This window comes from Cydia splendana, chromosome 10 (assembly GCF_910591565.1).
Source record: "Cydia splendana chromosome 10, ilCydSple1.2, whole genome shotgun sequence".
Taxonomy (NCBI): domain Eukaryota; kingdom Metazoa; phylum Arthropoda; class Insecta; order Lepidoptera; family Tortricidae; genus Cydia; species Cydia splendana.
This window is the reverse complement of record NC_085969.1, coordinates 21,125,891-21,152,874: the sequence shown is the minus strand read 5'-3', so window position 1 is coordinate 21,152,874 and position 26,984 is coordinate 21,125,891. Positions and strand designations below refer to the sequence as shown.

At 37.6% G+C, this 26,984-nt stretch overlaps 2 protein-coding genes across 2 annotated transcripts in view; one reads left to right on the top strand and one right to left on the bottom strand.

Moving 5' to 3' along the window:
* LOC134794466 (cytochrome c oxidase assembly protein COX15 homolog) overlaps positions 1-2,939 on the top strand; it is a 22,665-nt gene extending 19,726 nt beyond the window's left edge. The window contains exons 9-10 of the mRNA XM_063766283.1: positions 237-349; positions 1,258-2,939. Coding sequence (XP_063622353.1) covers positions 237-349; positions 1,258-1,398 — 254 coding nt within the window. The 3' untranslated portion in view covers positions 1,399-2,939. The remainder of the gene's footprint in view (positions 1-236; positions 350-1,257) is intronic.
* LOC134794455 (ubiquitin domain-containing protein 2) lies at positions 2,935-26,984 on the bottom strand. The gene is made up of 6 exons (XM_063766270.1): positions 26,762-26,984; positions 26,405-26,685; positions 16,059-16,148; positions 15,404-15,511; positions 8,718-14,705; positions 2,935-6,675 (listed from the first exon to the last, which is right to left on the bottom strand). Exons 1-5 carry the CDS (start codon positions 26,844-26,846, stop codon positions 14,559-14,561), a joined length of 711 nt encoding a protein of 236 aa, XP_063622340.1. The 5' UTR covers positions 26,847-26,984; the 3' UTR covers positions 2,935-6,675; positions 8,718-14,558.

Here is a 26,984-nt window from a genome sequence, read left to right as displayed (position 1 = left end):
AAATTTAAAACTATAAAATAAAAATTAAAAATTAAGGTTAAACACTGTAAATATATGCGCAGTCCAATTCAAGACCAATTCTATTTTAAATACGCGATTAAGTCCCGTTGTACAAATTAATAATGTTTAACGCATTCACTGTCAGGGGGCGTGGCCTAGGAACAAACTTGTATGACGGCGGACGCACATGTGCGTCGGGGGCAGTGAATGTGTTAAAGCTTATCTTTAACGTGCAGGTACGACGACGCTAGCGCTGGCGACGGCGCTGTTCCTGAAGTGTCGTCGTGCGCCGTTGTCGCCGGCTGCGAGGAGAGTCGCTTACGCCGTCGGCGCTATGGCGTGGATGCAGGTAACATACCCACACGAAACATGCATACACATGCAAAAAAACAACGGGTTGCACTCCGAGGAAAACTCCAGGGGCGTATTTACCCTAGGGCCATCCGGGCCATAGCCCGGGGCGCCAACCCCCCCGGGCGTGGCGTCCCTGGAGGATTGCATTTTGTTTTTCTGACTTCTAGTGCGACGAAACGTATTGGCCCGGGGCGCCTAATTTCAAAATACGCCCCTGGGAAACTCACTAGATGGCATTTAAATAAAAAAACAATGACATTGACCGTCACACATAACATAAGTCACGCAAGCGCCCTGCGCCGCCTACATGAAACAGCAGGCTCAGGCATACATTTTTGCCGTGCGGTAGAAAGAGAGGAAAGACGCCTTACGCGTTACGCCTTACGCTGTCTCGAGTTTATCATTTTTTCCCCACCTCAAAAAGTGCACAGCGCCGCTAAAGAAGTTTTCACTTCAAAAACCCTTACAAAATGTTACTTCGACATTTAATGTGAAAAACAACCAAACATTTTTGACCAATCCACTTCACAGCGTAAACACGTGGTAAAAGGGTCACCCGTGGTAAAATTCATTGATAGTTTTCCTGCAAGATGAATTAATCTAAGAAAACATTAGACACATAATTGACTATAGATGAACATAACATAGTGCATAATTGTTTTCCATCGTATTTTCTCGCAAACGTTCGTATTTGTCATGCTACTTCAGTCAACCTTAGAACTTTTTGAGCCGTGACTGACTGAAATAGCAAGACACGTTCGTACGTTTCCGTGAAAATACGAAATTAATTATGCACTACATCTCTACATGTTTGAAGCGAAAAACTTTAAATAAAACATCGATGAGAATAGCAATCGATGAATGAATTTTGTTAGTCAACTGACTATTAATATGTTCCCACAGGTGGGGCTGGGCATCGCCACACTACTCCACTACGTCCCAACTCCTCTAGCCGCGAGCCACCAGTCCGGCTCTCTACTCCTACTCACGTTAGCTATCTGGCTCACACACGAAGTCAAGATACTCAAATACATACCTAAATGAACACAGCCAAGCATGTGGTATGTTCATAAGTCAAGTAAGAGGCAAACATAAGTTAATGTAAATAAAACCAATTACAGAAAATGTAATTACACATGAGGAATATGATGTTTCATCTTTTAATTTTGCTTAGTTTAGTGAAAGATATTTCAATACGTTGCGTTTGCAAACATTCTGAAAATAACACCAAGCTGGTATAGATACCATCGCATTTTCTCGAAAATGTTCGTATTTGTCGTGCTACATCAGTCAGAGTCAGTAGTTTTTGTACTGTGACTGACTGAAATAGCATGACACGTTGCTACGTTTCCGTGAAAATACGATGGTACATTAGTGCATAATTATTTTCCTTCGTATTTTCACGGAACCGTACGAATGTGTCTTGCTATTTCAGGCAGTCTCGGTACAAAAAGTACTGAGGTTGATTGAAGTAGCATGACAAATACGTACGTTTGCGAGAAAATACCAAGGAAAACAATCATGCACTACATCTGTAAAGGAGTATGCACTACATCTACAGATATTTGTTTCATTGGTCTGACATCCCGTGGTCGTATTATCGAATAATTTTGTAACAATTTCGTAAGTTTACTCTTGATCTTGACCTATTGTTATTGGTTACTACAGTCAACGGTAAAAGTATGGGTGTAGACAACTTACTCAAAAATATGTCCCATAGTTCTTAATTCACTGACATAAGAGTTATGGGACATATTTTTGAGATGATTTGTACACCCATATTTTTACCGTTGACTGTACAAAAATAATCGTCGATAATATGATGTATCGGCCTCCGCCCACGTCGCCTTAATGATAGACCTTACGTTCCTAGTCCATATGATATTAGGCTTGTGCCGGTCATGAACGAAGAACTGTTAAGAATGAAATCCCATAAAGGACCGAAAGGAACTGAATCTTTTTGCACGCTCTTAGGTCCTTTAGTTCAGTGGGATTGGTGAGCGCTTGACATGAGTGAAACAGAAAATAGACTGAACGAAATGTTCACAATGACGCTGGCACGAGTGCGAACGAGATAAAAGAGTGACAGACTGCCCTAAACCTGAAAAGTATGAAGGAAAATCAAATAATTGTTTCTATTGTGTTAAACTTTTTAATGTTTCCGTCATTATAGTATCGTACAACTTGAATCGTAATTCAGTTGCCAAAGATTAAAAAAACTACTGTAAAATCGATTCATATTCATTCCAGCTCTCAACGACCGAATTGAACTAAAGGAAGTAAAAGACCGAACTAGTTCGTTTGACCGAGAGCGGAGCGCTCTCTGTAGTGACCGAGCAGGCACAAGCCTATATGATATAATATTTTTTTGCGCTCATAAATTCATCAAAACGACTGTCATTCATTTGAACTGATGTGTATGAGTAGAATATCATACATGAAATAGAATACTATCGTATAATTTAAGTACTTAAGGGTCATAATTGATTATCAGTATTTAAGACGCATTTATTTTGCACTTCACAGCATCACCTTTATTAGATATGCCATAAGGTCGTTAACTAAGAATAAAAGACGAACTATTATTCACAAGTGGTTTTATTTGAAAATTTAAAATGCTAATATTGCTTACACACTGAAAACTCTTTATATACAAAATTGCCAGTTTATACTTTGAAATTAGTGTTAATTCGTTCAACAAAGATAATTTATTCCAAGATTAATATTTTACCATACAATGTTAACTTTAATGACCGTGCATGTTGGATAGGGTCTGCCATCTTGTGGCCAAAATCGGAAACTTAAACTTGGCATTTACAGTTTGCAGTAAACAAGCCACCTGACAGCTGCCCCCTACTTCATGCACGCTCCCTATAGAAACAGTATTTTTGACAGTTTTTTATTTCAGAGATAAAAACAGAACTTAATTATATGCATTTTACAACAGAATTTGCTATAGAGGTACTTAGGCCTGTTCATAGAGTTTACAGTATACAAATCTCCCTCTAAATAATAAAATGTCCCTTTCAATTTGACGCAAAATATATATAATCAACATTTAAATCTTAAACGTGTACAGTGGCGCCACAGGCGGCTAGCAATGGTACTATTAATGAAAGTCACCATAATTTACAATTACAATGGTATTTTGTACGCAAACGAGTGCAAACAATTTAGAACGAGACGCATTTTTAATATTCTATGATTGAATAAGGTAAGTAATGTGTAAGACAAATTCATGCTTCGAATTTGACAGTTTATGCAGATGGCGCTGTGATGGCGTTAACTCTGGTTGTCAAATGTTGACGTATGACATTTCTATGGAGGGTAGAGGTAAGGAGAACAATGTATCAAATAATGTCTATCAAAAAACCTTAAATAGGTGTCGCTACAATACCTAGAATATTTTGATAAAAGATCTCAAATCATTGACAGCGCACTTCACTCCGTCAATAACGGCTACATTCTTAGCTACTCTAGCGCTACTCTGGAGAGATTTGGAACTTATAAATAAATATTATAGGACATTTTTACACAAATTGACTAAGCCCCACGGTAAGCTCAAGAAGGCTTGTGTTGTGGGTACTCAGACAACGATATATATATTATATAAATAATTAAATACATGGAAAACAAACATGACTCAGGGACAAATATCTGTATCATCATATAAATAAATGCCCTTACCAGGATTCGAACCCGGGACCATCGGCTTCATAGGCAGGGTCACTATCACTACCCACTAGGCCAGACCGGTCGTCGGTCAGACTTTTTATAGATATTTGAGTTTTCTCCTTCTCTACCCTCCTCTGAAATGTCTATTTTCATTTACCACATAAAGCCCATTCCAGACGGGGACAATTTTTCCCCAATCTGATTAAATTGTCCGATTAAATCACGCCGTGCGGACGGTATCGTCTTGGGTCGTCCCATTCGTTTTTCGTCAAGTTCTTAAATTAGTCCTATTCTGCTTTCGTCACTCATTCTACATTGAAAGCCACCGACGGTTGTGACTAATGTAGAATGAGTGACGAAAGCAGAATAGGACTAATTTAAGAACTTGACGCCCATTTGGTCGGAAAGCAAATTTGACAGCCGATTACGAGCGATATGCCATTTTCTTCAGCTACCAAACTCGGGGTCACGTTTTTTTCTTAGACTTAACATCTCTTCAATCAAGAAATTTTTGCCGGTAGGTAATTTAGAATACTTTTTGGGCGAAAATAATATTTTTTTTAACTCAAACGGCGGTGTGTGAAAGCCTAGATACATTCAACATATACAATCCTTAGTATTACTTCATAGTGAATTTGTTATCTATCTATCTACATCTATATTAAATACAGGCATAATCCAAACCTATGTATTATTGATATTTGGAGGTAAGATAACTGTTGAATATGAAGAAAATTAATGGGGTTACAAAAGTATTAATTGTAGAATAGCCAAGCGGACACCATATTAATTAGTTTTTATATCTAAAATACTAAAAATGTCAGATGGATCTGGCAAATCAGAGCAGTCGAACTGTCATTTAAGTATCTTGGATACAAAACAGTCTATTTATATAAGAGTAGACGAATAGCAATCTTGCGTCCTTTACATAGAGTTCAAATTGATGTTCAAAATTTACATCAGTGGAATCTTTGCATTTTCTTATGTCTTATTTCAAATGAGTACCGAATGTAAATAAATATAAGGTTTATGTATTAAATAAATATAAGGTTTATGTATTAAAAACCACATGTTAAAAAGGAGTGGTTATAAAACTCAAATGTATAATTATAATTAAAGGATTTGAGGCGGAACGCTTGGCTATATCCATTTAGCACCATGCAATATTCTGTATAATCTTAGACATATAAATACTAAGAAGCCTAACATATTCTTAAAACCGCAAATATTAATTAGATGGTTTTATTCAACACCATACGTACTTACTTATTGTGATTAATTGATTGTCAAACGCATAACAAAATGTAAGGGCGTACAGCGCCATCTACTTTAGCTTATAAACTTGCTGCTACTATATTATTTTACGCGCCTTAGTATTTATTTGTCTATGATATGACAATAAGACCATGAAGCTATGTCGAATCTGTCCACATTTATTACTGCATATCTAAACTATGAGTTTAATGTACGGATATAAAGTAAAGTACATATGTAAAGTCAACGTTAGCATACGTATATACATACAAACTGCATAAGCAGTTTGGCGAGTAACTTTAAATTGATTATGTTATGTGCCTTTGACAAAAAAAAAATACATATGTGAATGAGTTACTGGTAACGAAACATGGCGGAATTCAACAATATTAAATGCCACTATTCACTGTCACAAATAAAAAAGGTGCATTGGGGTAACTCCAGAAAAGTCATAACCCAATACCAATATAGATTAAATTAACAATTTAGTCAACAGCATTTCTGAATCCATATCAATACTTTAATTGAGTAGCATTTGCAGATTTTGAAAAATTAAAACCAAAAGAATGCTATAGTTATTGGCCCTTCCATAGGAAATTGGCCACTCCAAAGTAAGGCAGAAACAAACAAGGCAGTAGAAAAAAGAGTGGCCAATCACTAAGAAGGGGCCAATAAATTTTTCAGTCACTAAACCCTACACGAAAGCAATAAAATTGAATGGGTATTACTGCAAAGTTTATTCAATGGTTTTTCAAGACAGTAAATAAAATATTACTCCGATATTTGTATCATAAAATGCTCAATGTATTTGTTCACATGTCAATGAATAGTGACATAATTATAATCTTAGTATAAAATCTTATATATTGTTATTCTGTATTAAGCCTCTTCCCTTTCTGTGTTATCATATAGTCGTATGAATACAAATTTAACCTAACATTTTACAGCTAGATATTAAAATTTCACTTACTATAATTTTATATAGCCTAGACCGTCAACTTAAAATTTAGAATATTGTTTAATAATATAATAATTAATATGTAACGTTAGCATGTTAAGTTTACCGAAAATCATCTCTTTTGCACTATTGTACTCAGTAGTTCTTAAAATCGTCAACTATGAGATAATTTCACGCTCACCGCTATTGGTGACCATAAATTAAATATGAAACAGGGGTCCATATTTTTAAAATAAAATATCAGTGTATAAATGTTATTCTGGACACCAATATTTAAAAGAAAAAAAATGGTGTCCAATCTAGCATTACCCCAAAGCACCTTAGAAGAGAGTCATGCTCGGTAAAGTTATCATACTAATTCTAATTAAAATTTGGACGTGTATAATATGGCTACGGAGCATGCAGTGCAACATAAATTGAAAAATGAAATGCCTCTAAAATATACTTGGTCAAGCAGATCTTGTCAGTAGAAAAAGGCGGCAAATTTGAAAAATGTAGGCGCGAAGGGATATCGTCCCATACAAAATTTGAATTTCGCGCCTTTTTAGGGTTCCGTACCTCAAAAGGAAAAAACGGAACCCTTATAGGATCACTCGTGCGTCTGTCTGTCTGTCTGTCTGTCTGTCCGTCTGTCACAGCCGATTTTCTCCGGAACTACTGGACCAATCAAGTTGAAATTTGGTACACATATGTAAGTTTGTGACCCGAATACGGACATGTAACGTAAACAAATGAATTTTAAACATGGGGGCCACTTTTGGGGTGTAAATGAAAAAATTAAAAAAAAAAATTTTGAAACGAATATCATGTTACATATCAAATGAAAGAGCTTATTGTAAGGATTTCAAATAATTTTTTTTATAATTTTCGAATCAACAGTTTAGAAGTTATTCAAGAAAATAGGCAAAAAATGACCATTCCCCCCCCTTATCTCCGAAACTACTAGGTCTAAAATTTTGAAAAAAATACATAAAATAGGTCTATACCTATAGATGACAGGAAAACCTATTAGAAATGTACAGTCAATCGTGAGTCGGACTTAATTACAGTTTTTAATCCGACCCCTACGGATTTTTTAAAGAGATTTCACTCACGTTTCACATAAAAAATACATTGTTAACAGTGCCGGATTACTTAGAGTAGTAGTTTTCTTAGAGTAATTGGTGATAATTTTCTGATAAGATAATCATTTTAAATATTTAACGGTCTTACCTACTTACGAGTAATTGTAAGGTCAAATTAAAAATAATGTTTAAAAAAATGTTAAATTGAGAGCTAGCTTAAAGTTTTTTGTACTCGTCGACTTTAATGGTTGAATTAATAAAGACTTTGTAACCAATAAGCAAAACAAGCACGTGCTTACGGCACCACGTCCAGGGAGGGCACCAAAATGCCAGGTTGAAAAAGGTGAACAAATTAGGGACAGACACATCGTTTTTACCACGCGATTTTTTTAGCTGTCCATAAGCTAATTTGCAAAAATAATGGCGCGTAATTCTTTGGGAAACAATCGGTAGCAGTAGGAGAGTCGTGATTACATGCATAGATTCGATTTCAACCCACTCTTTTGCGGTTCGGCGTTAGGTCTTATGCGAGGCCTTCTGCCTTACGGCAAAGTTGATCTTCTGCCTTAATTACACTTGGGCGTGGATCCAAATCCAAGCTTTCCTCTTTCGCAGCTGGGCCTACTGCCTTTCTCACACTTCGCCAATTCAATTCCAAGCTCTCTGCTTTCTTGCAAATATTATGCATGAAAACAACCTCGCTGAGACCCTTAAATATCGAGCCCTATGTGAAGCTAGGCTGATAGAAAACTGTCCCATCCCTTCTCTGTATGAAATCCTGGATTCGCGCCTGGTTGGGACTAAAATTAAAATTGCGTTTTTATATCGAAAAATTTTCGCGCTCGCTTCGCTCGCGTTTTCAATTACTTTATAAGGATATATGATAAAGGTGACATTCGGGTGGCGACTGCAGCAACATTACTCTGTTGCAACGTTACTGCTGCAGTACTGTCAACTTCCGTGATAAAATGATGTGACTGATTTCCATACTAAAAGTAAAAATGTACAACTGTCTATCATATTGCGTTTTTATATCGAAAAATTTCCGCGCTCGCTTCGCTCGCGTTTCTATTACTTTCTACGCTATGATAAAGGTGACATTCGGGTGGCGACTGCAACAGCATTAGGTACTCTGTTGCAACATTACTGCTGCGGCACTGTCAATTTTCGTGATAAAATGATGTGACTGGTTTCCATTCTCAGCTGTAATGCGGCAATGAACTTCTCTCAATTTACCAAAAAATCAATGTAATCTTGATGACCCTAGGGAGAGGGGGCACCTAGAAATGCTTAGGGCATCAAAATATCTTAATCCGGCACTGATTGTTAAAAATTGTGTAATATACGGAACCCTTGGAACGCGAGTCCGACTCGCACTTGGCCGGTTTTTTTACTGACAAAATTTGCTTGACCGTCTATATCGACTATCACTGTTAATGGCCAGGTTTTGGTATAATATAGAAACATGGATGATATGAAATGAGTAAATTAAGGGTGTTGTCCCACCAAACGATTTGTCGGTCAATCATCGATCACTTGACAATCTTGACATCTAGAAGTCATCGATATAAAGAATCGACGATCTATAGATTTTAGGTAAGGTTGCGGTGAACTAACATATAAAACCATATTTTGTACCAGTATTTTTTATTGTTAGTTAGGTATGTTATCTATACTCCGTTCTTAGATGTCAAAAACTGAAATATGATTTGTACTAATATTGAATATTTATATGTGAGGGCATAGAGTAAAATATCTAAATTCGACCCTATACTACTACGTATAGAGTCCTTTCCAAACCTTTAGTTATATCATGTTTTTATAATTTCTATGTCCTGACTTAATCAAAAATAAACTCTATTGTGACAAAATTAAGAAATTTAAATAAATACTTAGTTGAATTTCTATTGTCACTGGCCAGTTAAAAAAGAAACAAAAAATAATATCATTGGGTGATTTTGAAGCTTTAAAATGTCCATTTGTACAGGATAACACTTTATTATAGTCCGCTAACGCACACTAGAAATATAAATAAATATACAAATATTTGTAATTTTGTACGAATCACAACAATACCTACACAAACGGACCTATTAAGATGACCTATTTTTATTGGTCATTTAGGCGCTATTTTTCCTAAGTTACCAGTAAAAGCGCCTTATCACACTGATGCAGCGCTCAACTCCGGTGTGCAGGCGAGACTGCGCTATAGACGTCCCGCTTGCACACCAGAGCGGCGTGCGGGTCGGATCCAATGTGAAGACTGCCTCAAGTTAGAGATCGTTGCTTATTGACGGTATTAAAATAATTTAATTAAAAAATATAAGTTTTCTAAATAAGTGATAGTTAAAATTTAAATAATTAGGAAATTTCCGAAAGCTATAACTTGCATTGGGGATAGCTTCAAAAGCTGGATAATATTAAAAATGCACTACATACTTTAACAATCCTTACTGTTGCTACACTTGCTACAGTAGAAAGTGCTTCTAGTTTAGTAGATATTCGTCATTTTCGAACTTACCCCGATTTTGAACTTACCCCAACGCACTTCTATTATTTTCTAGTCACATTGCAACGACCTTTATCATATATTTATTTTCCATATTTACAACCACTACGTTAATAAATTAATATTGATACATATACAATATGATTATTTCACAGTATTAAAATTTATTAAGTCTATTATATTTAGAATTGCTGCAATTTATAGAGTGGCAGTTCATATAATATACAATTCACAATAAAATTAAACTTTGTTACATCTCAAATACTAAAATTCAGATTGACATTGCCGATCATCCAACTGAACCTGAACTGTCATTATATTGTTAAAAACCCATGAATAGGTCACTAGATAAGACCCAGTAGATGGTCAGATGTGGTCCAAAATATTACCCAGACTTCGCTCCAGGCAACGATGCAGATGGCCGAAGATCGAGAGGCCTGGAGAGCAGTGGTAGGAAGAATACTACTACCCATAGGAGTCACGTCCCTCAGACATGAGGTCACGACCACGAAGAAGATAAGACCCCATGTGGGGGGGGAAATGACCGAACGTGAAAGTCTTATTGAGCTTTGAATAGGAGTCTAGGAGCTAGGAGTAGCAGAGAAATCGCTGTTATTCTTCGAGTAGCACCGGCTTCCGACACGTCAGAAGGGAGGAGCCCAAGCGATATCTTACCGTACACATCGTTCTGCCATTTTTTGCGGGGGGAAACGTGCACACAGTCGCACTTCTCACTCGCTACATACAAAATCCAATCAGTAATGATGACACAAATACTAAGAAAATGACACACTTCAAAGACAAATCTTGCACGCCTCGATCTCTTTATTGTGTACGTATGAGTTGTGTGCATATACAGTTGATCTTGAACCTCGGCAGAGGGGAAATAGTGCGAATGTAGACTCTCTTCCGTGTTGCTCAAATCTAGTATTGTGTGTCCTTGCCTTGTCATAGTCTCACTTTTCATTTGTGCCTAGGTACTTCTAAGTGCCACGTCAACGGTAGACATATTGTTGTTGTCCACCGGTTCCTGGTGGGTAACAAATATAACAATAACCCGACTAAATTCCGTAGGTTGTTTTTGGTATGTTAATTGTCAGGAAAGTTAAAACGTGTTTTTAACTTCTTCGCTTTGCGTATGTTCTGTCCCTCATGGCGCACCATGCCATGTCTATGCTAAAACCAGACAGATTGGTGGGTAATAGATCGTGCAATGGAATTATCATTTTAACATTTGAGATATAAAAACATTGTTTTACAATATTGGGGCTTTAGCGTTACTAATATGCGACAGCGAAAAAACAGACAATGGTACTCAAGTTACTCAACAGAGTCCTAATATTATGTATATTCAAGATTGAAGTTGTAGTATATTTACAGCATAGGTACGGTGACACATGTCATCTCAGTACTATTTTGCCAGATTTTGCGTTTTAAGGTTATAAATTGTGTAAAATATACTATAAATTTGCTGTTATGTAAATTACGTTTAATGTAGCTCATTTGAAAAATAAAATCTTTTTTTTAAATAAACCTTATTAAATTCTATTTGCGTCGAAATCTCTCACAATAACCACTCATTTTCTCAAGTTTTTGTTATCGTAATAATTTGGAAAAAAATCAAACGAAACGCAACATCGAATTTAATCTTTATTTTTAAGGACCTAAGGGTGGTACTAGGGCGTTTTGATAAGTAACTTGGTTCGACCTGAAAACAAATGTGTAGGGGAATGTTGTGTACTTTATTAATTATGAAAAAAGTCGAACTCACTCAGTTGAGATGCAGGCTTCATCTAATTCGCGTACTTTTATTCTTTTTCCAGCTAAAACCATATTCTAAATTTCTATGGAACCAAGTTACTTCTCAAACCACCCTCGTATTCCATCTATCCAATATATTGGTCCAATGTGTATTTACGTCTCACATTTTGCTTAATGAGACAGTGAGACGCAATGCACACTGGACAGATGGAATACCACCCTAATAAATAATCGTACTAAACTCTAAGCACAATTCAAATTAATAATGTTCTATACCAACCAACATTCAGGCCTCTGGTGACATTCATCCACAACGAAAGACATACATACATTATTATCAACGTTTTTGTAACGTTCCAATGCAAAATAAACCAAGGGGACCTTTTGCCTTGGACAGCCACATTTTGTATTTACATACATACGTAATTCCTTTTCGTCAAAGGTATTTACAGAATTATGAAATACTAGCTATTTTGATGAAAAAACCAAATCAGTCAAATGTAGAATGCTTTCAAATGCTAATCATTATACAGGTTGATTTTTTAAATATCTAACCATACTTCGTGTGGTAAGAATGTAAATAGGTAATACTAACAACTTTTGCTATGGGGCTAATCCAGAAAACATGAAAAGATCAGCTGTTTCGTCGATTTTCTACGGCATTGCAGTTTTTTATCACGGTTTCGGAGTTGGTCGCTTAGTAAAAGTACATAAGTACCTACATATATACCTCTCAGAGAATGGTTATACATAACGATAATAACGAAATACCCTGTAAGCATAATAGTCTTACGACTTTGTACAAGCCTTCAAAATAGTACTTAAAATTGTTGGTTATCACAATAGTCTAGTATCCCAACTGTATTGCTAAGAAAATTTACCTCATACCAATCCAAAGTTTGTCAATCGACAATAGCTCATAACACTTTGAAATAAGGTGAAAAATAACCATCTGGGACCGTAGCCAAGGGCTACAGACAATCGTTCGTCGACAAACGCCAATGAAGCAATATGTATCAATATGACAGAACGAAGAGTCACGTGATCATTTCCACGCATTTAAGTTTCGATTAGCGTTTTCTATAATTGATTGTCACATGGTTAGACCCATAAATTAATATATTTTGAGCTCCAAAATAAATTTTTCATAAGTCTAATAATCACAATATTTGCCTAAACAATTGCCATGATAAATTACACATATATACTGTCAACATACTATTTATTTACAAGGATTATGACAAATTGTATCGGCAAAGTGTTGTGATATATACAGTACCGTGAATACCGTGATTTTTAGTGTTCCGTACAAAACTTTGTTCACGGAACACTTATTTATATAAGCTTTTTAGTCTAGCCTAATTTATTAGCTCAGAAAATAGGCAGAAATCATACCTGTACGAATCAGTACATCTATCGATAAAATATTTTGTGCAATAATTTGAAGTGTATTGCACTTCGGTTTTACACACGGCCAAATTTAAGACATCTTCGTGATGATGAAAAAATTGATCAGAAAAAAAAATGGTAACATTAGTAAAATGGCTCAAAATAGGACAGTGAAACAGTTTCAATAGCGCCCTAGAATTGAAAGTTAACGCAGGGCTTGCAAACAGTGAAGTCACAGTCAACTATTGAACATATTTGAAAAAAAAAAAAAATTACACGGTTGGCGCATACATTTAAAAACCACTAGTTTTCTAAAGCATCTATGTCCATCCCTATGAGTTATGCTTTCTTTTTTAAATGCTAAATTTCATGATAATCCGGTAAACGATACATACCAATAACCGTGAAAAAGGTAGTAAAAGACAGGACTTCCGCATTTGTAATATCAGTGTCTGTTTTCAAATCGAATTCAAAACTTCTTCATAATTATTGGTTAATAAATACGCATTAATTTGCAATGATTTTAAACGCATATCTACCTAAATTAGCTTGTAATATCAACATCAAAGTTATAAATCCTGGGCACGGGCACCAAATTGTAACAACCCCCTGAGGCTTACCCTCATCAAGTTGCATTGTACTTTCGAAAAGCCATCAACAATGAACTCTAGGATTTGTATTGTTGGCAGTTCGATTATGTAAGCTCTTTTGATAATCTTATACATATCACATAAGATTTGAGATATTTTATTTTAGCATCTTATTCTGTAGATGGCGGTACGTATTATGAAAATATTAAGCATATTAAGTTTTCTTAGTTGCTTAAAATCATGCTAGATATTTTCGTAAACTATACAATAACTTCGATAACATTTACCAATTTCAACACTCCAAACCGACCATTCGCAACATAAGGTCTATATATCGATACCCTAGTTCACAATCGTGGGGAGAAAAATGTTGTAATTAGTACCATAGTGCACAAACATAAAGTTATTACAACCAATTTTTCCGCGTAATTACATAGTTCTTAAATTAAGAGTTACTAACCATATTATGGAACCTGTTTTCTGAAATAAATGATTTTTATTTATTTATTTAATTAGTACAATCGTTAACTAGGGTATCGATGTATACTACCGTTGGTAAAGGAGTTATTGCGGCCCGCTACGGATAGGTGGAAGGGTTGGCTGCATGAAGCTGTAATTTGTACTAAGAATTTGCTCAAAATTCAGCTATTTCTACTAAACAAATCATCAAATAAAATTTTAGCAAACGCCTGAGGTCATCTATAGTTTAGTGCAGGGGTCACCAATTAGTTTTTTCAGGGGTCCGATTTTTTAAAATAACGTGACCATCGCGGTCCGTTTCTACTTGAGTTTATTAAATATGTATTAAAATTATGTAGGTCGGCGGTCCGCATCCGGACCGGGGTCCGCCATTTGGTGACCCCTGGTTTAGTGTGTTTCTGTTATACTTGGGTGATTTTGAAATGGATAAATATCATTTCAGTCTCCCTACATTTACCGGAACTGTTCGAGCCCTACCTTAACTTGAGAACTTGACCCAGGAGACCTAGGGCATCTGTCTAGACCTAGCTCGGCGGTTGCGGCTCGGTGCTGACGATGACCTGGACGACGTAGCCGGGCGTGATCTTGGCTTCCTCGATGAGGAGTCGGTCTCCGAGTAGCTTCCCGCCGTAGAACCAGCGCTGGCGCCACGGCTCTATGTCCTCTTGAGCCTGGGGACAAAATAAATTGATGTAAACTACATATTTGTCATAAATTTAATTTTTGATACAAGCTTTTATAGCTGACTGTGCTTTTCTTTCAACAGGCAACTAATACTTATCGAGACAATTCTAACAAACCCATACACAATAAGGTTGTGTTGTTTTATCACAGAGTTCCTGTGGCCACCTCCTGTATCCATCATCAGACCAGCTCGATATTGCATTGCCACCCAACTTACATACGTTTTTTTTAAAACCTACTCACGCTTGACATTCTTATGTGCGAGGATCGAGAATCGACAAGATTAGTGGACGTTATTGTATTTTATATTGTCTGCGGCATGGCCGTCTTAAACTATGCTGGGGCCCTTGGGCACATAAGAATTTGGGGCCCTTTTTGGAAAGTAAAAAACCGAATTAGATAATCCAACATTTTCTACTATGATCTATTTATTATGGGTAGTCAAATATACTGTTACTGTCTGTCCTTCGGGGCCCCCTGAGGATGGGGGCCCTCGGCACGGGCCCCGTGTGCCCTTATGGTAAAGACGGTGCTGTGTCTGCCAGAGATGTCGATATCCAGCAGCGATTTACTCACCTGATTAAAAAAATATGGTGGATCCTCGATGTTTGATGAGACCATGTGAACGAAGTGTCAGTTCTGTGGTAGATCTAAAATCAGGAAATAGTGTCGACAGTTTACTTACGTGTAGTTTGTTCTTGCATTGCGCTATGCTGTGCCTGGCGGTGGCTGCGAGCGTCACGTCGCGACATGTGTGAGAGAGACGCAAGCGCAGAGCCACCTCCGCGCCGCCCTGCAAATACAAAATGGTTTCACGTTATTTTATCATTATTGGCCTTGGGAATTCGGACCTGCAGGTGCAGACTCAAGTTTTTTGAGAAGTGAAAGTTATTGATTGTAATACATAAGTAAAATCTAAGAAAAAACCGTACCCCCTAGTTTGGAAGTCGAACCTAAATACTAAATTGTCAAACGTCATTTTGACATCCAGAGTTAGTATAGCGCCATCTACATCTATTGTCGATTTTCAGACACGAATTCGTCTAAAACTAAACTCCTTTCATAATTTATGGATCTTTGAATTTCGCGTACCGGTTAGCCGGGAGGTCGGTAGGTCGGGATCGTGTTTCGCCAAATATGTTTACGCAAATGATACAAAGGCCAGGAAGTGATAATTTCCAGGCGAGTATGATTAAACAAGCGAGTAATGCGAGTCCGTTTAGCAACACAAGGCTGGCACTAATGTTTTTCTCAAAAAAATAAAATTTAAACAATAAAATCCAGGAATTTTATTTTCACTCTAGTATAATTTACTTAGGGTAAATGCTGTAAATACTGACCTCCACTGGCTCCGACCATTCTGCGGGTGAGTCACGTCCACTCGCCTCCTTCACCATGTTTATGGGGGGCGACAGGCAGTAGATAGGGACCTGGAACATATACAGAATTGTTTTTAATTCAAAGGTACATGAAGTCTCCAACCTGCTTTGGGTCAACGTGGGTACGCTCTCGGTATTGTATTTCAACTACTTATCTCAAGCGGTCAAAAAAAGTAGAAGTAGTTTATATAATAAGTAACTTCTTACCAACCGCCTTAGTTAAACGGTAGACTATAATGTGAAAACCCCCTACCTATATGTACAGTCAGCAGCTGAAGTTGCTAAGCGGGCCAGGTGTTCAAAATGATCTTGACGCGACTATATTGTTAAGAGAATAAGAGCGTGGCAAGGTAATTTTGAACACCTCGCTCGCTTAGCAACTTCTGCTGCTGACTGTATGCGGGCGTAAAAACATTGGAGATTAATTAAACGTTGAACTCTTTCGTAAGCATTTGTCAAATCTAACAAGCCGTTGATAATTGTCCGTTCGTCCGTCCTTTAGGGGCTGTCCATAAATTACGTCATCGATTTTTGGCGATTTTTGACCCCCCCCCCCCTATAATCATCCAAAAATCATGCTTCAAATGACCCCATTTCCTCCTACTTCATGCTACCGTCATCCGATGTCCAGACCCCCCCCCCCTAATTTGAAATGACGTAATTTATGAATAGCCCCTTAGCCATTTGTGTTGGTTACACAAAATTTAACAAACGCTTGCTAAGTTTTATGAATAAGGGAGTATAAGTCATCCATTTCAATTTACCAGAATCAATAACACCTACGACTAAATTATTTGTACGATTGACCTGGAAATGGAAATAATGGAATATACTATAAAAAAGATTGAATTATAAATAATAAGAATGGGGGTCACCCACACACTGTTGTAATGGCGACATACACAATGGGTACCCAACGAGGTTGGTCGATTTTATAAAAATAGAAGAGAAAGTATCTTCTGTGTAAATAGTTTCCCGTACATACCAACACACTTATATATTTTATAAGCTATTTCATTGACAAATTAAATCCAAAGATTTCCTGTAATTAGTACGAGCATCGAGCACGTACGAGTGTGAACTAGGGTATCGAAAATATTTCATTGGTTGGGTTCGTTAGATTAGAATACTCGTGGTCTTGTCCAAGCTGGACAATCTACACAGTGGGCTGATAAAAACCGTCAGATTTTAAAGTGTATTCTTGACCGCATTTAAAGACTAAAATGTCATACAAAGTTTTCAGAAATCGAACTGGTTTTAAAGTGGTATTCCAATTCCATTCCATCTGTCCAATGTGTATTTAGTCTTACAATTTAGCTCAATGAGTTAGTAAGACGCAATGACATTGGACAGGTGGAATACGACCCTTAGAGATAATGATAACTCTTATGAAAATTTGTTTCTGTAATAACTTAGTACGCCTCTTTGGCTGCGTCGCTGCCACCATGTGACTTCCTCATCATCTTCCTCGCGTTATCCCGGCATTCTGCCACGGCTCATGGGAGCCTGGGGTCCGCTTGGCAACTAATCCCGAGAATTGGCGTAGGCACTAGTTTTTACGGAAGCGACTGCCATCTGACCTTCCAACCCAGAGGATAAACTAGACCTTATTGGGATAAGTCCGGTTTCCTCACGATGTTTTCCTTCACCGAAAAGCGACTGGTAAATATCAAATGATATTTCGTACGAAATATCAAATAATATTTGGTACATGAGTTCCGAAAATCTCATTGGTACCGGGGTTACATAAGGTACGGCCAGCCAAGAAAGTGGTCTACCACTTTTCGACTCTATTATCTGATTGATAGAGTCGAAAAGTGGTAGACCACTTTCTTGGCTGACTGTACCAAGGAAACTCGGAACGTTTATCTGTGAATGGCTGACGACCGGTCTGACCTAGTGGGTATAATATTATTAAAGTCAGGATGGGAATAGTAAGCGTTCCACGTGACATTTACAACAATGAGTCAGCGCCGTCACACAAATTATCTCAAATCGATACCCGATCACATTCATTCAGTCTGCTCATTTATATCACTCGGTTATTATACGTAATCGAGCAAAATACTTAGCTCTATAATAACGTCGGTTATAGCAAAGAGAATAGAGTGTATAGAGGCGGATTGTCAAAGTAAATTATGTAGCCACTGTACATTTACTGCCATATTTCGGCAGAAGATTAAATTGTTAGACCACCATTTGACTTTGGTCCTTATTCTTTCACTGATATGTGTTAACTTGATAAATATTAATATTAACGCCATCTACTCGACTGTAAGCCAAAGGTATGGTGCAATCTTTTCGAACGATCGATGGCGCCATAACCATCAGCATACTCTTACTTTATGGGAAAAATAAAATTTTAAGTACCTAGGTAATTAAAACTAACACAACAACTTAAAACACAAACACTAACTAACTACACGAACTACTACTACTTACTTGGTAACTTAGGTATCGTCTTCGGTCGTCCCATTCGTTTTTCGTCAAGTTCTTAAATTAGTCCTATTCTGCTTTCGTCACGCATTCTACATTGAAAGCCACCGACGATTGTGACGAATGTGGAATGGGTGACGAAAACAGAATAGGACTAATTTAAGAACGTGACGAAAAACGAATGGGACGACCCAAGACGATACCGTAACTGGCGTAACTTATTACAAAGAATTACACAAAACAAACATGGAAATAATAAACTGTGGTAACTAAACGCTGTCCCGCTCTCTCTTGGGGGATAGACAGTTTACAACTAAGGTGTACTCTTAACATTTAATTAAATAAATAATAGTTAACAGATCCTGTATTTGGTATTAATTAATTACCAGTTACCAACACACCCCCATCGAGCATCCTGACACTACACTGGCGACGAGGATGGGAAGCGTTCGGCGGCCCCACCTTATTACCCAGCAACGAATGGAGCCGCCGAACGCTTTGTACAGACTTTTAAAAGCCATGTAAAGAAAATTATAGCCAGTGGAAAGTCACTGGAAGACGCAACGAACTTATTTTTAGTTGATTATCGAACAAGTGTAAATAGAGCTACTGGTGTCAGCCCCTCGAAACTAATGTATCAGCGGGAGCTGAGAACTAGATTTTCCTTACTTAGACCACAGCCTGTAAGTGCTAGGTTGCAAATTAATTATGAAAAACTAGTAGAGTTCAGTAAGGGAAATCCAAATGTGACTTTTGATGTGGGGATGAAAGTCATGGTTAGAGATTATAGAGATAAAAAACGAAAGTGGATTGGGGGAGAGATTAAGGAGTGTCTGACACCAGGGGTTACATATTTGGTAAATGTGGAGGGGCGAAGCATAAAACGCCACGTTAACCAAATGTTAGCTCTAAGTAATTAGTGTAATTTAAGCGCTCGCTGTAAGTTAAGTGTTCTTTTATAAATGGGCTGGGGGAGAGTGTGGTAACTAAACGCTGTCCCCCCCCGCCCTCTCTCTCTCTTGGGGGATAGACAGTTTACAACTAAGGTGTACTCTTAACATTTAATTAAATAAATAATAGTTAACAGATCCTGTATTTGGTATTAATTAATTACCAGTTACCAATACACCCCCATCGAGCATCCTGACACTACATAAACTCTCATCGCTTTTACCCTGGCATTTTTCAAACTGGTGTCAAAAAGAAAAATATAAATAATATAATATAAGTACAAAATCTGAGTTCTACCAAAATCCAGTGGTTCCTATTTAGCCTAGGCTGCCTGATGCGGAGATGAGAGATGAGTGGAAACGTGCGGGAATCAAATTAGTTCTCTACCAATTTCAGGAATAGGTACAAATTTACAAATACAACCAATGGTATTGGTTGATTCACACAGGTCTCTCATTTCCGCTGATCCGCTCATCTCTTCCTCAGTGGAAAGGCCGCCTTAGATTCTTAGTAAGTAGATTAGATACACGCGTCTTGGATAAGATAAGAAACGCGATATGTACATTCATATAGATAAATACAGATACTGATGGGTAGTATGCTAGTATGGGTACAAAGATTAAGATATTGAATAAACAAATATAGATATTGAATATATTATAGATGTTATTCAATTTTACTTAGAGTACGTGCGAGGCAGCCTGGGCGTGCGTGACATCGCCGACAAAATGCAGGAGAGTAGGCTGCGATGGTATGGCCACGTTAGAAGGAGACCACCAGACTACGTCGGAAATTTAGCACTACGACTTTCCATCCCCGGTAAAAGAGGCAGAGGTAAACCGAAAACAAGATGGAAGGACGTAGTGCTAAAAGATATGATTGAGTGCAAAGTGTCCGAAAACGACGTCGAGGATAGGGCGAAGTGGAAGCAAATAACACGGAAAGCTGACCCCATCACCATGTGGGATATATAGCCCGGAAGAGAGAGAGATTCAATTTTACTTAGCATTTTTAGTGTATAAGCGCATAAGGTAAAATACCCAAGCATATTAATTTTCGTATTACAAACCTTTATATTAGCTGTGAGTCAAGGTTTTTTTAACACCACATTGGTGGCAAACAAGCATACAGCCCGCCTGATAGTACGCGCTTAGCATGGTTTACGGCTACGGAAATCACTAAAACTAAGATACAATGTGATATGCAATAAAGATTATGTGTATGAGTATGAAAACTATGGATGAAATATGCGAATTGCTACCATTTAAGAATCTGTTAAGGTCTCTGCCCACTACACCGTATCATACCATGACCGTAGTAGGAACGTGTCAGGCAAAAAAATATTCTTTGTATTCAAAAGTATGAGACTATGATGCCCACTAGCCCGTTCCGTCACCGACCATACCGGAACGCTCCGTGCACGGCACGCAACGTTGCAAGAACGGTGCTTGCAGGCGGCGAAACGGTGAGCATACGGATTATAACCGCTTATGGTGACTGTTCTAAGCCCGTTATAAACGCGTTGCCATATTTCTTGCTCGCTCTTGCCAGTCTGATAACTATTTGCTCGCTCTTTCTGACGAGTATTGCTCTCGCGAATAAAACGCGGGTACTAAGGGGATGAAACGCGGATGCTACGGGGATTATAGGCAGATGCTACACTATACGGATATGAAACAATGTGGACACGGTGTAGTGGGCATAGTAATCCGTATCGCGTTACATTCCGTGCCTGATACATTCACAGCACGGCCATGGTATGATACGGTGTAGTGGGTGGGATTGTTAAACCTCATACTGACTCTAAAGTCCTTAAGAAAACCTAAGCTTGATGACGAAATGTTTAGATATTTATGACCTTGACTGTATCATGAGTCAATTAAGTGTCAATGACTTTATCAAACTCGATTCCACTTTCGCTTTGAGCCCTCTATGTCACAACAATGGCGACATACCGCTCTAAAAGGACACGGGATGTGATACTAATGGAACACCAATGATGGATTAAAATACCTACCAAACGCAATAAGCGGTGTTCACTTTTTTTAATGATATAGGAGGCAAACAAGCAGACGATAAGTGATGGTAAGCAATCACCGTCACCCATGGACACTTGCAATTGCAATTAACCTCTTGTCTGCGTATGATAAGGTTCCTGACCGAATTTTGATTTATTTTTTGCATTTTTTTCGATTTCTGATCTACGATTTATTTATTTATCGTATGGCTTTGTTACATGTCACTGGATACAAACATTTGTTAAGTATGCTAACAACTTATAATTAAAATTTCGCCCTACTCAGGTAAGCAGCCGCTTCTTCAGCCAGGATGTTGAAGTCATTCACATTGCCCATATATTTTGTGAGGGGACATTCCAGCACTATGTGTTTGATGGTCTGGTCTGGGTGTCCACACTCGCAGGCAGGAGAGGCGCTCCAACCCCATTGGTGCACAGTTACCAATTCCGGTTCTAAAGCGATTAACGGCGGACCATACGCGGCGGGGCTGTTTGAAGCCGGTAGGAGGTGTTTGAGGTGTGAGATGGATGAGAGGGTTTATTTGGTCCATATGGTGCTCCCATTCTACTTGCCACGCCTCCACCAAACTCCAAGTGGTTTGTTGATTGGGCATCTGTAGAGCATGAGGGTTTCTGGACTTCAGCCTTTGATTACTCATCTCGTTGAGGTCTCGGTGGATGGGAAGGTTAGAGCACCTGTGCGTTTTGATGGCTTCTCGGTGAAGGCTATTGTTTCTACGGAGGTGTGCAGGAGCTATGTTGCCCAGAATGGGGAGCCAGTGGGATGGCGTAGGCTTTAAGCATCCGGTAATTAGTCGGAGTGTTATCTACGATTAACCATTAACACATAATTATGAAAATTTAAAGGTTTAATATACATATTTATTTTGTTTGTAGGAGTCCCCCTTAAATATAAATAAAAAACCGGACAAGTGCGACTCGGACTCGCCCACCGAGGGTTCCGTACTTTTTAGTATTTGTTGTTATAGCGGCAAAATTATATAATATAGCGGCATCTGTGAAAATTTCAACTGTCTAGCTATCACGGTTCATGAGATACAGCCTGGTGACAGACAGACGGACAGTGGAGTCTTAGTAATAGGGTCCCGTTTTTACCCTTTAGGTATAGAACCCTAAAAAAGCGGCTTAGTTTTTAAGCACCCGAAAATGCCCTTTAGCTTGGTATTTTTCAGTATAATTTTCCTTTAATTATCCAAGTGTTACCTCGCCCCAAGCAACTGAGAGATAACACAGGATAAATTGCAACTACATTGCTAATTAAATATGTTATTTAAGTATTATTTTCAAACATTGTGAGTAAACATGCATATCTACATCTCCATTTGATATTTTAAGATGGATACAATGCTTAGTTTTCTCAAAAGATTACAGTTTTCTTCAGTTCACAGGTTTTAGGTGTTTGTGCTGGGGTCTATATTATATAACCCATTCCTGAGAGAAGACCTTTGCCCAGCAGTGAGGTGCTAGGCTGGTAATGATGATGATTGTTTTCAATTACTAATTAATGTGCACCATACGTTAAGGGGGAGGGGGAGGGGGCAGGTTCTGCCAAATATGCAAATCCACATATTTTTATGACTAAGGTGTAGAGTTAGTGAAGTTCGGGCTTGTAGAGTTAGAAGCTTGGCTCGACAAGAGACCTGATAACTTTTTGGCAGTGTGAGTCATATGGTTTCGTCTTGGCAACATTTTACATGAAAATGTTCTTGATGGGATATTGTCATTATGAGTCAGTCAGAATATTGCGCGTAGTATAGTTTACACAATATAATTTGCACCAAAGTCGACATTCAGGTTGTTCAACAGATCAGTGCAAACTATCTAATCTTTGGTCTAGAATTCAATCTTGCTTTTAGCCCTTGGTAATGTGTATCTGGCAAAAGAGGCCGGGGCAGACCACAAATGCGTTGGGAGGAAGACTTAAAAAGAACAGCCGGCACAGACTGGATGGCGACAGCACAAGACAGGGACAAATGGGCAGCAATGGAGGAGGCCTTTACCCACTAGGGATTCATTAGTAACAACACATAGTACTAGTGGCTCTGTGAGCTGTAGACCTCGCGAGCAGAGCTTGAAATAACATGGTGCTAAGAGCTTTAAATACACCGTGTTTTTTTTTGATTTCCGTTAATTTCAAGGGTGCATTCCTGAGCTTAAATCAAGTAACTTTCTCAAAGACACCGATGTTCTAATTAAGTCCATTTCGGAGATAATCCATAATTTATTTTTTTACTATAAGGCCTCTACAAGCGTGTACACTTGCCTTAGGGCCGGCTTACATATTGATTAGTGTTTAGAATGAGTTCATACATTTGCTACTAAACTTAAGTACAATCTCGGTCGATTGATGTACGAAATGACATTGATATGTCACAGATTTCAATTGTTTGGTTGAGTTAAATGTAATGCCCGTGTTACAACAACGCTATATGCTACATTTAATTACTTTTTAAACAAAAAAAAAAACAAAAAAGAAAACAAAAAAATTTTTTTTTTTTGAAAATTAGCTATGCCATTTAGTTCTTATAAACGTACTTAACTATACCCCGAAGTTAACGGAATTCAATAAAAACACGGTGTATAGTAAATTAAAGAAAAACAATACGAAATTTATGTGTAAAAAAATACAAAAAGTTATAATATCCCAGCATACAATTACTGGGGATCGAACCCAGACCCTCTGTGCAAACAGAAAAAGCGAACGTTTACAAACTGAGCCAAATAGTTCTTAGATGAGTTGACGAAATTTAGCTACTCCTTCTCAAATTAAAATTAGTTAAAATTAAATATCTAAATACCGCCTAAACCAGCGATAATTTTTTTCTGCATTTTTTGCTATTAACTCTGTAAACATGTTTCAAAAAGAAAAAAGTCTTATGATATCGATACGACTATTTGTTTAGGCGCCAGGTATCACGACTCCGCCATTTTTAAAAATTTCCAAAAACCGGATTGACAAAAAAATTTTATTTAGTCATAAAATTCGGTCACAAAATTTCACGAGAATCGGTTAAGAATTGCGACCTGTAGAGGAGAACATCCGGACATACGAAAGCAAAATGCCCGAGTCAAAACGTAGACCTTCGCTTCGCTTCGGTCAATAAGGCATAGTTTTATTTTAAATTTTTTATGTAAACACGTTACAATGAATAAAGGGCTTTTTTATTTTTATTTTTTATTTTATTTTTATTAATGTGTATCGGTTATGCAACACCTACATGAAATTGACCATAGTTCTGTAGAAAGCGACCAACTTTTTATTTTTGTCAAAGTGACTTACATCCTAACTCAGTAGCTTTGGTCGCTTTCTGCATTGATAAAAAAATTGAGTTGGTCGTTTTCTGCATAACGACGGTCAATTAAAGGTGGGTTGCACTATCCTCCTGAGGCCCAGTCAAACAAAAGAAAAATGTAAAATTATCCACAGAAATTTGAACCTTTAGTGTAGGAAATAGAGATTTTGCGTTGTTTAAAACAGCAAAAGCAACTTTGTTCCGATCGAATATGATTCTGTTTCTAATTTCTGTTTGGCCCAGTGGTTGACTGGTAGAGAATGCCTCAAGGCATTAAGTCCGCCATTTGTCTTTTTACTTATTCTTGTGCAATAAAGTTTAAAATAAATAAATAAATATGATTTCAATTTCATTGAACTGAATAAGTACTATAGGTAGTACCTTGGGCCTTAAGACTCTTAAGAGGCTATGCATAATTGAAATCTAATTAACATTCAATTAATAGTGTCTTCCTAAAGAGAACTCAACTCTTCACACAAGGAAATACTAATAAACTATGATTGCAACATTTGGTGTATCAGGTCATAAATCCATTAAGTTTTAAGACACCATAGAAAAAAAATATCTCTATGCACTTCTGATGTTTAATCCGTGTCCCAGCCACAGACTTACATATGTGTACCAAATTTCAACTTAATTGGTTCAGTAGTTTCGGAGAAAATAGGCTGTGACAGACAGCCAAACACACAAGTGATCCTATAAGGGTTCCGTTTTTTCCTTTTGAGGTATGCAACCCTAAATAAAAAGAGATTAGTAGCAAAAAGGTATCATTTTTGAATAAAGATCACTACTTGCCGAAAACAGTACAAATATTGCCATTATAAGTTGGGCAAGTTTTTGACCTTAAAAAGAGAATGTCAATATTAATTGCATATTACTTGAAATTATATGTTTTCAAGGTTAGCATCACCATTATCATCATTTAACATGAATTAAGATGTGATCTGATTTTCCTAAATTGTGTAAATACATTATGTATTCTGTAATCTGATGTGTACAGTGATTTGGTCTCGACTGTAATGCTGTATATTATGTTTTCAAATAAATAAATAAATGTTATTCTTGAGTAGTTTTCATAGCAAGTTCAACCTGATCAATTTCATTCAATAAAACATTAGATATCACTGGATTAACCATAGTAAAAGAAACAAAGAGAGAAATTGATTTTTGGACTCCCAAAATAGTAATAATTTGTGGCTTTCCATCACAAAGGGTCCTTAACAATCAAGTACAATAAGGACCTTTTTATCTGAAATTCGAATAGAAGTATGGTCCTCATTGCACATGAAGCATAAGGACCCTTCTCTGATGGAAAGCCACATATGATGCACAACAGATGTACTGGCAAGGTTATAAGTTTATCATAAATTTCTAATCATAACTGACCTAAGTCATAGTCATACACAATTCAGTTCCCATCTGTTCTGTAGAGAGAGCAAAACTTAAGGGGTATTGCTTTTCTATTAACTTTATAATAATCATTACTTATATGTACACAAGTTGTTTATTGTCCATATAAGTGACATCTGTTTTAAAGTCTGCCAGATACACTATCACTAGTCGAAATGGGATAAAAATATTAGACTCACCTGATATCTAGTACCCCACTCATCATAGCACTCTGTGAGATACCCATTAGGCACGGACACACTAGCGCCGTCCAGGATCGCCTGCGCCAGCTGGAAGTCCATCGCCTCAGCCGCCACGGCCGCAGCTCGCAGCGCATCCCAGATTTCCTTCCGACCCTCGAACGCGGGCGCCGTGTCCCAAAACTCGTCCCGCTTACTCCGCAACTGGCCCTCCGTGAGCGGCACGTCCGATTTCCACCTGATCGTCTCATGGCACAGCGACTGGTTCTTCCTTAAACCACCTAAAAGAATGCCTCCGTTTAGTCACAGTTCAGACCACGCATTAGCCGTCACCACGGCGACAGAGCTACTACCGACCGGAATTAGGCCGAGACACAGTCCCCGAAGACTCCTCGCCCACGGGCCCGCTTCTGCTCCTAGTTATTCCGATGCAGCCGCCCATTTTGATCACATTCTACAATTGCCCATTTAACAAATATTTACAAAAAAATATTAACAAATAACATTTTATCTTCTAATGTCAAAGGATTATAGCTGTATTGGTTCTGTTATTGCATCGGATATTGGTATTACAAATTAA

Bases quoted from the DNA above. Each gene is read 5' to 3' on its own strand.
- LOC134794455 (XM_063766270.1), bottom strand. From the start codon at position 26,846: ATGGGCGGCTGCATCGGAATAACTAGGAGCAGAAGCGGGCCCGTGGGC. The intron at 26,686-26,761 runs GTCGGTAGTAGC...GCATTCTTTTAG, and splicing joins TGTGTCTCGGCCTAATTCCG to GTGGTTTAAGGAAGAACCAG. The intron at 15,512-16,058 runs GTCAGTATTTAC...TTGTATTTGCAG, and splicing joins AATGGTCGGAGCCAGTGGAG to GGCGGCGCGGAGGTGGCTCT.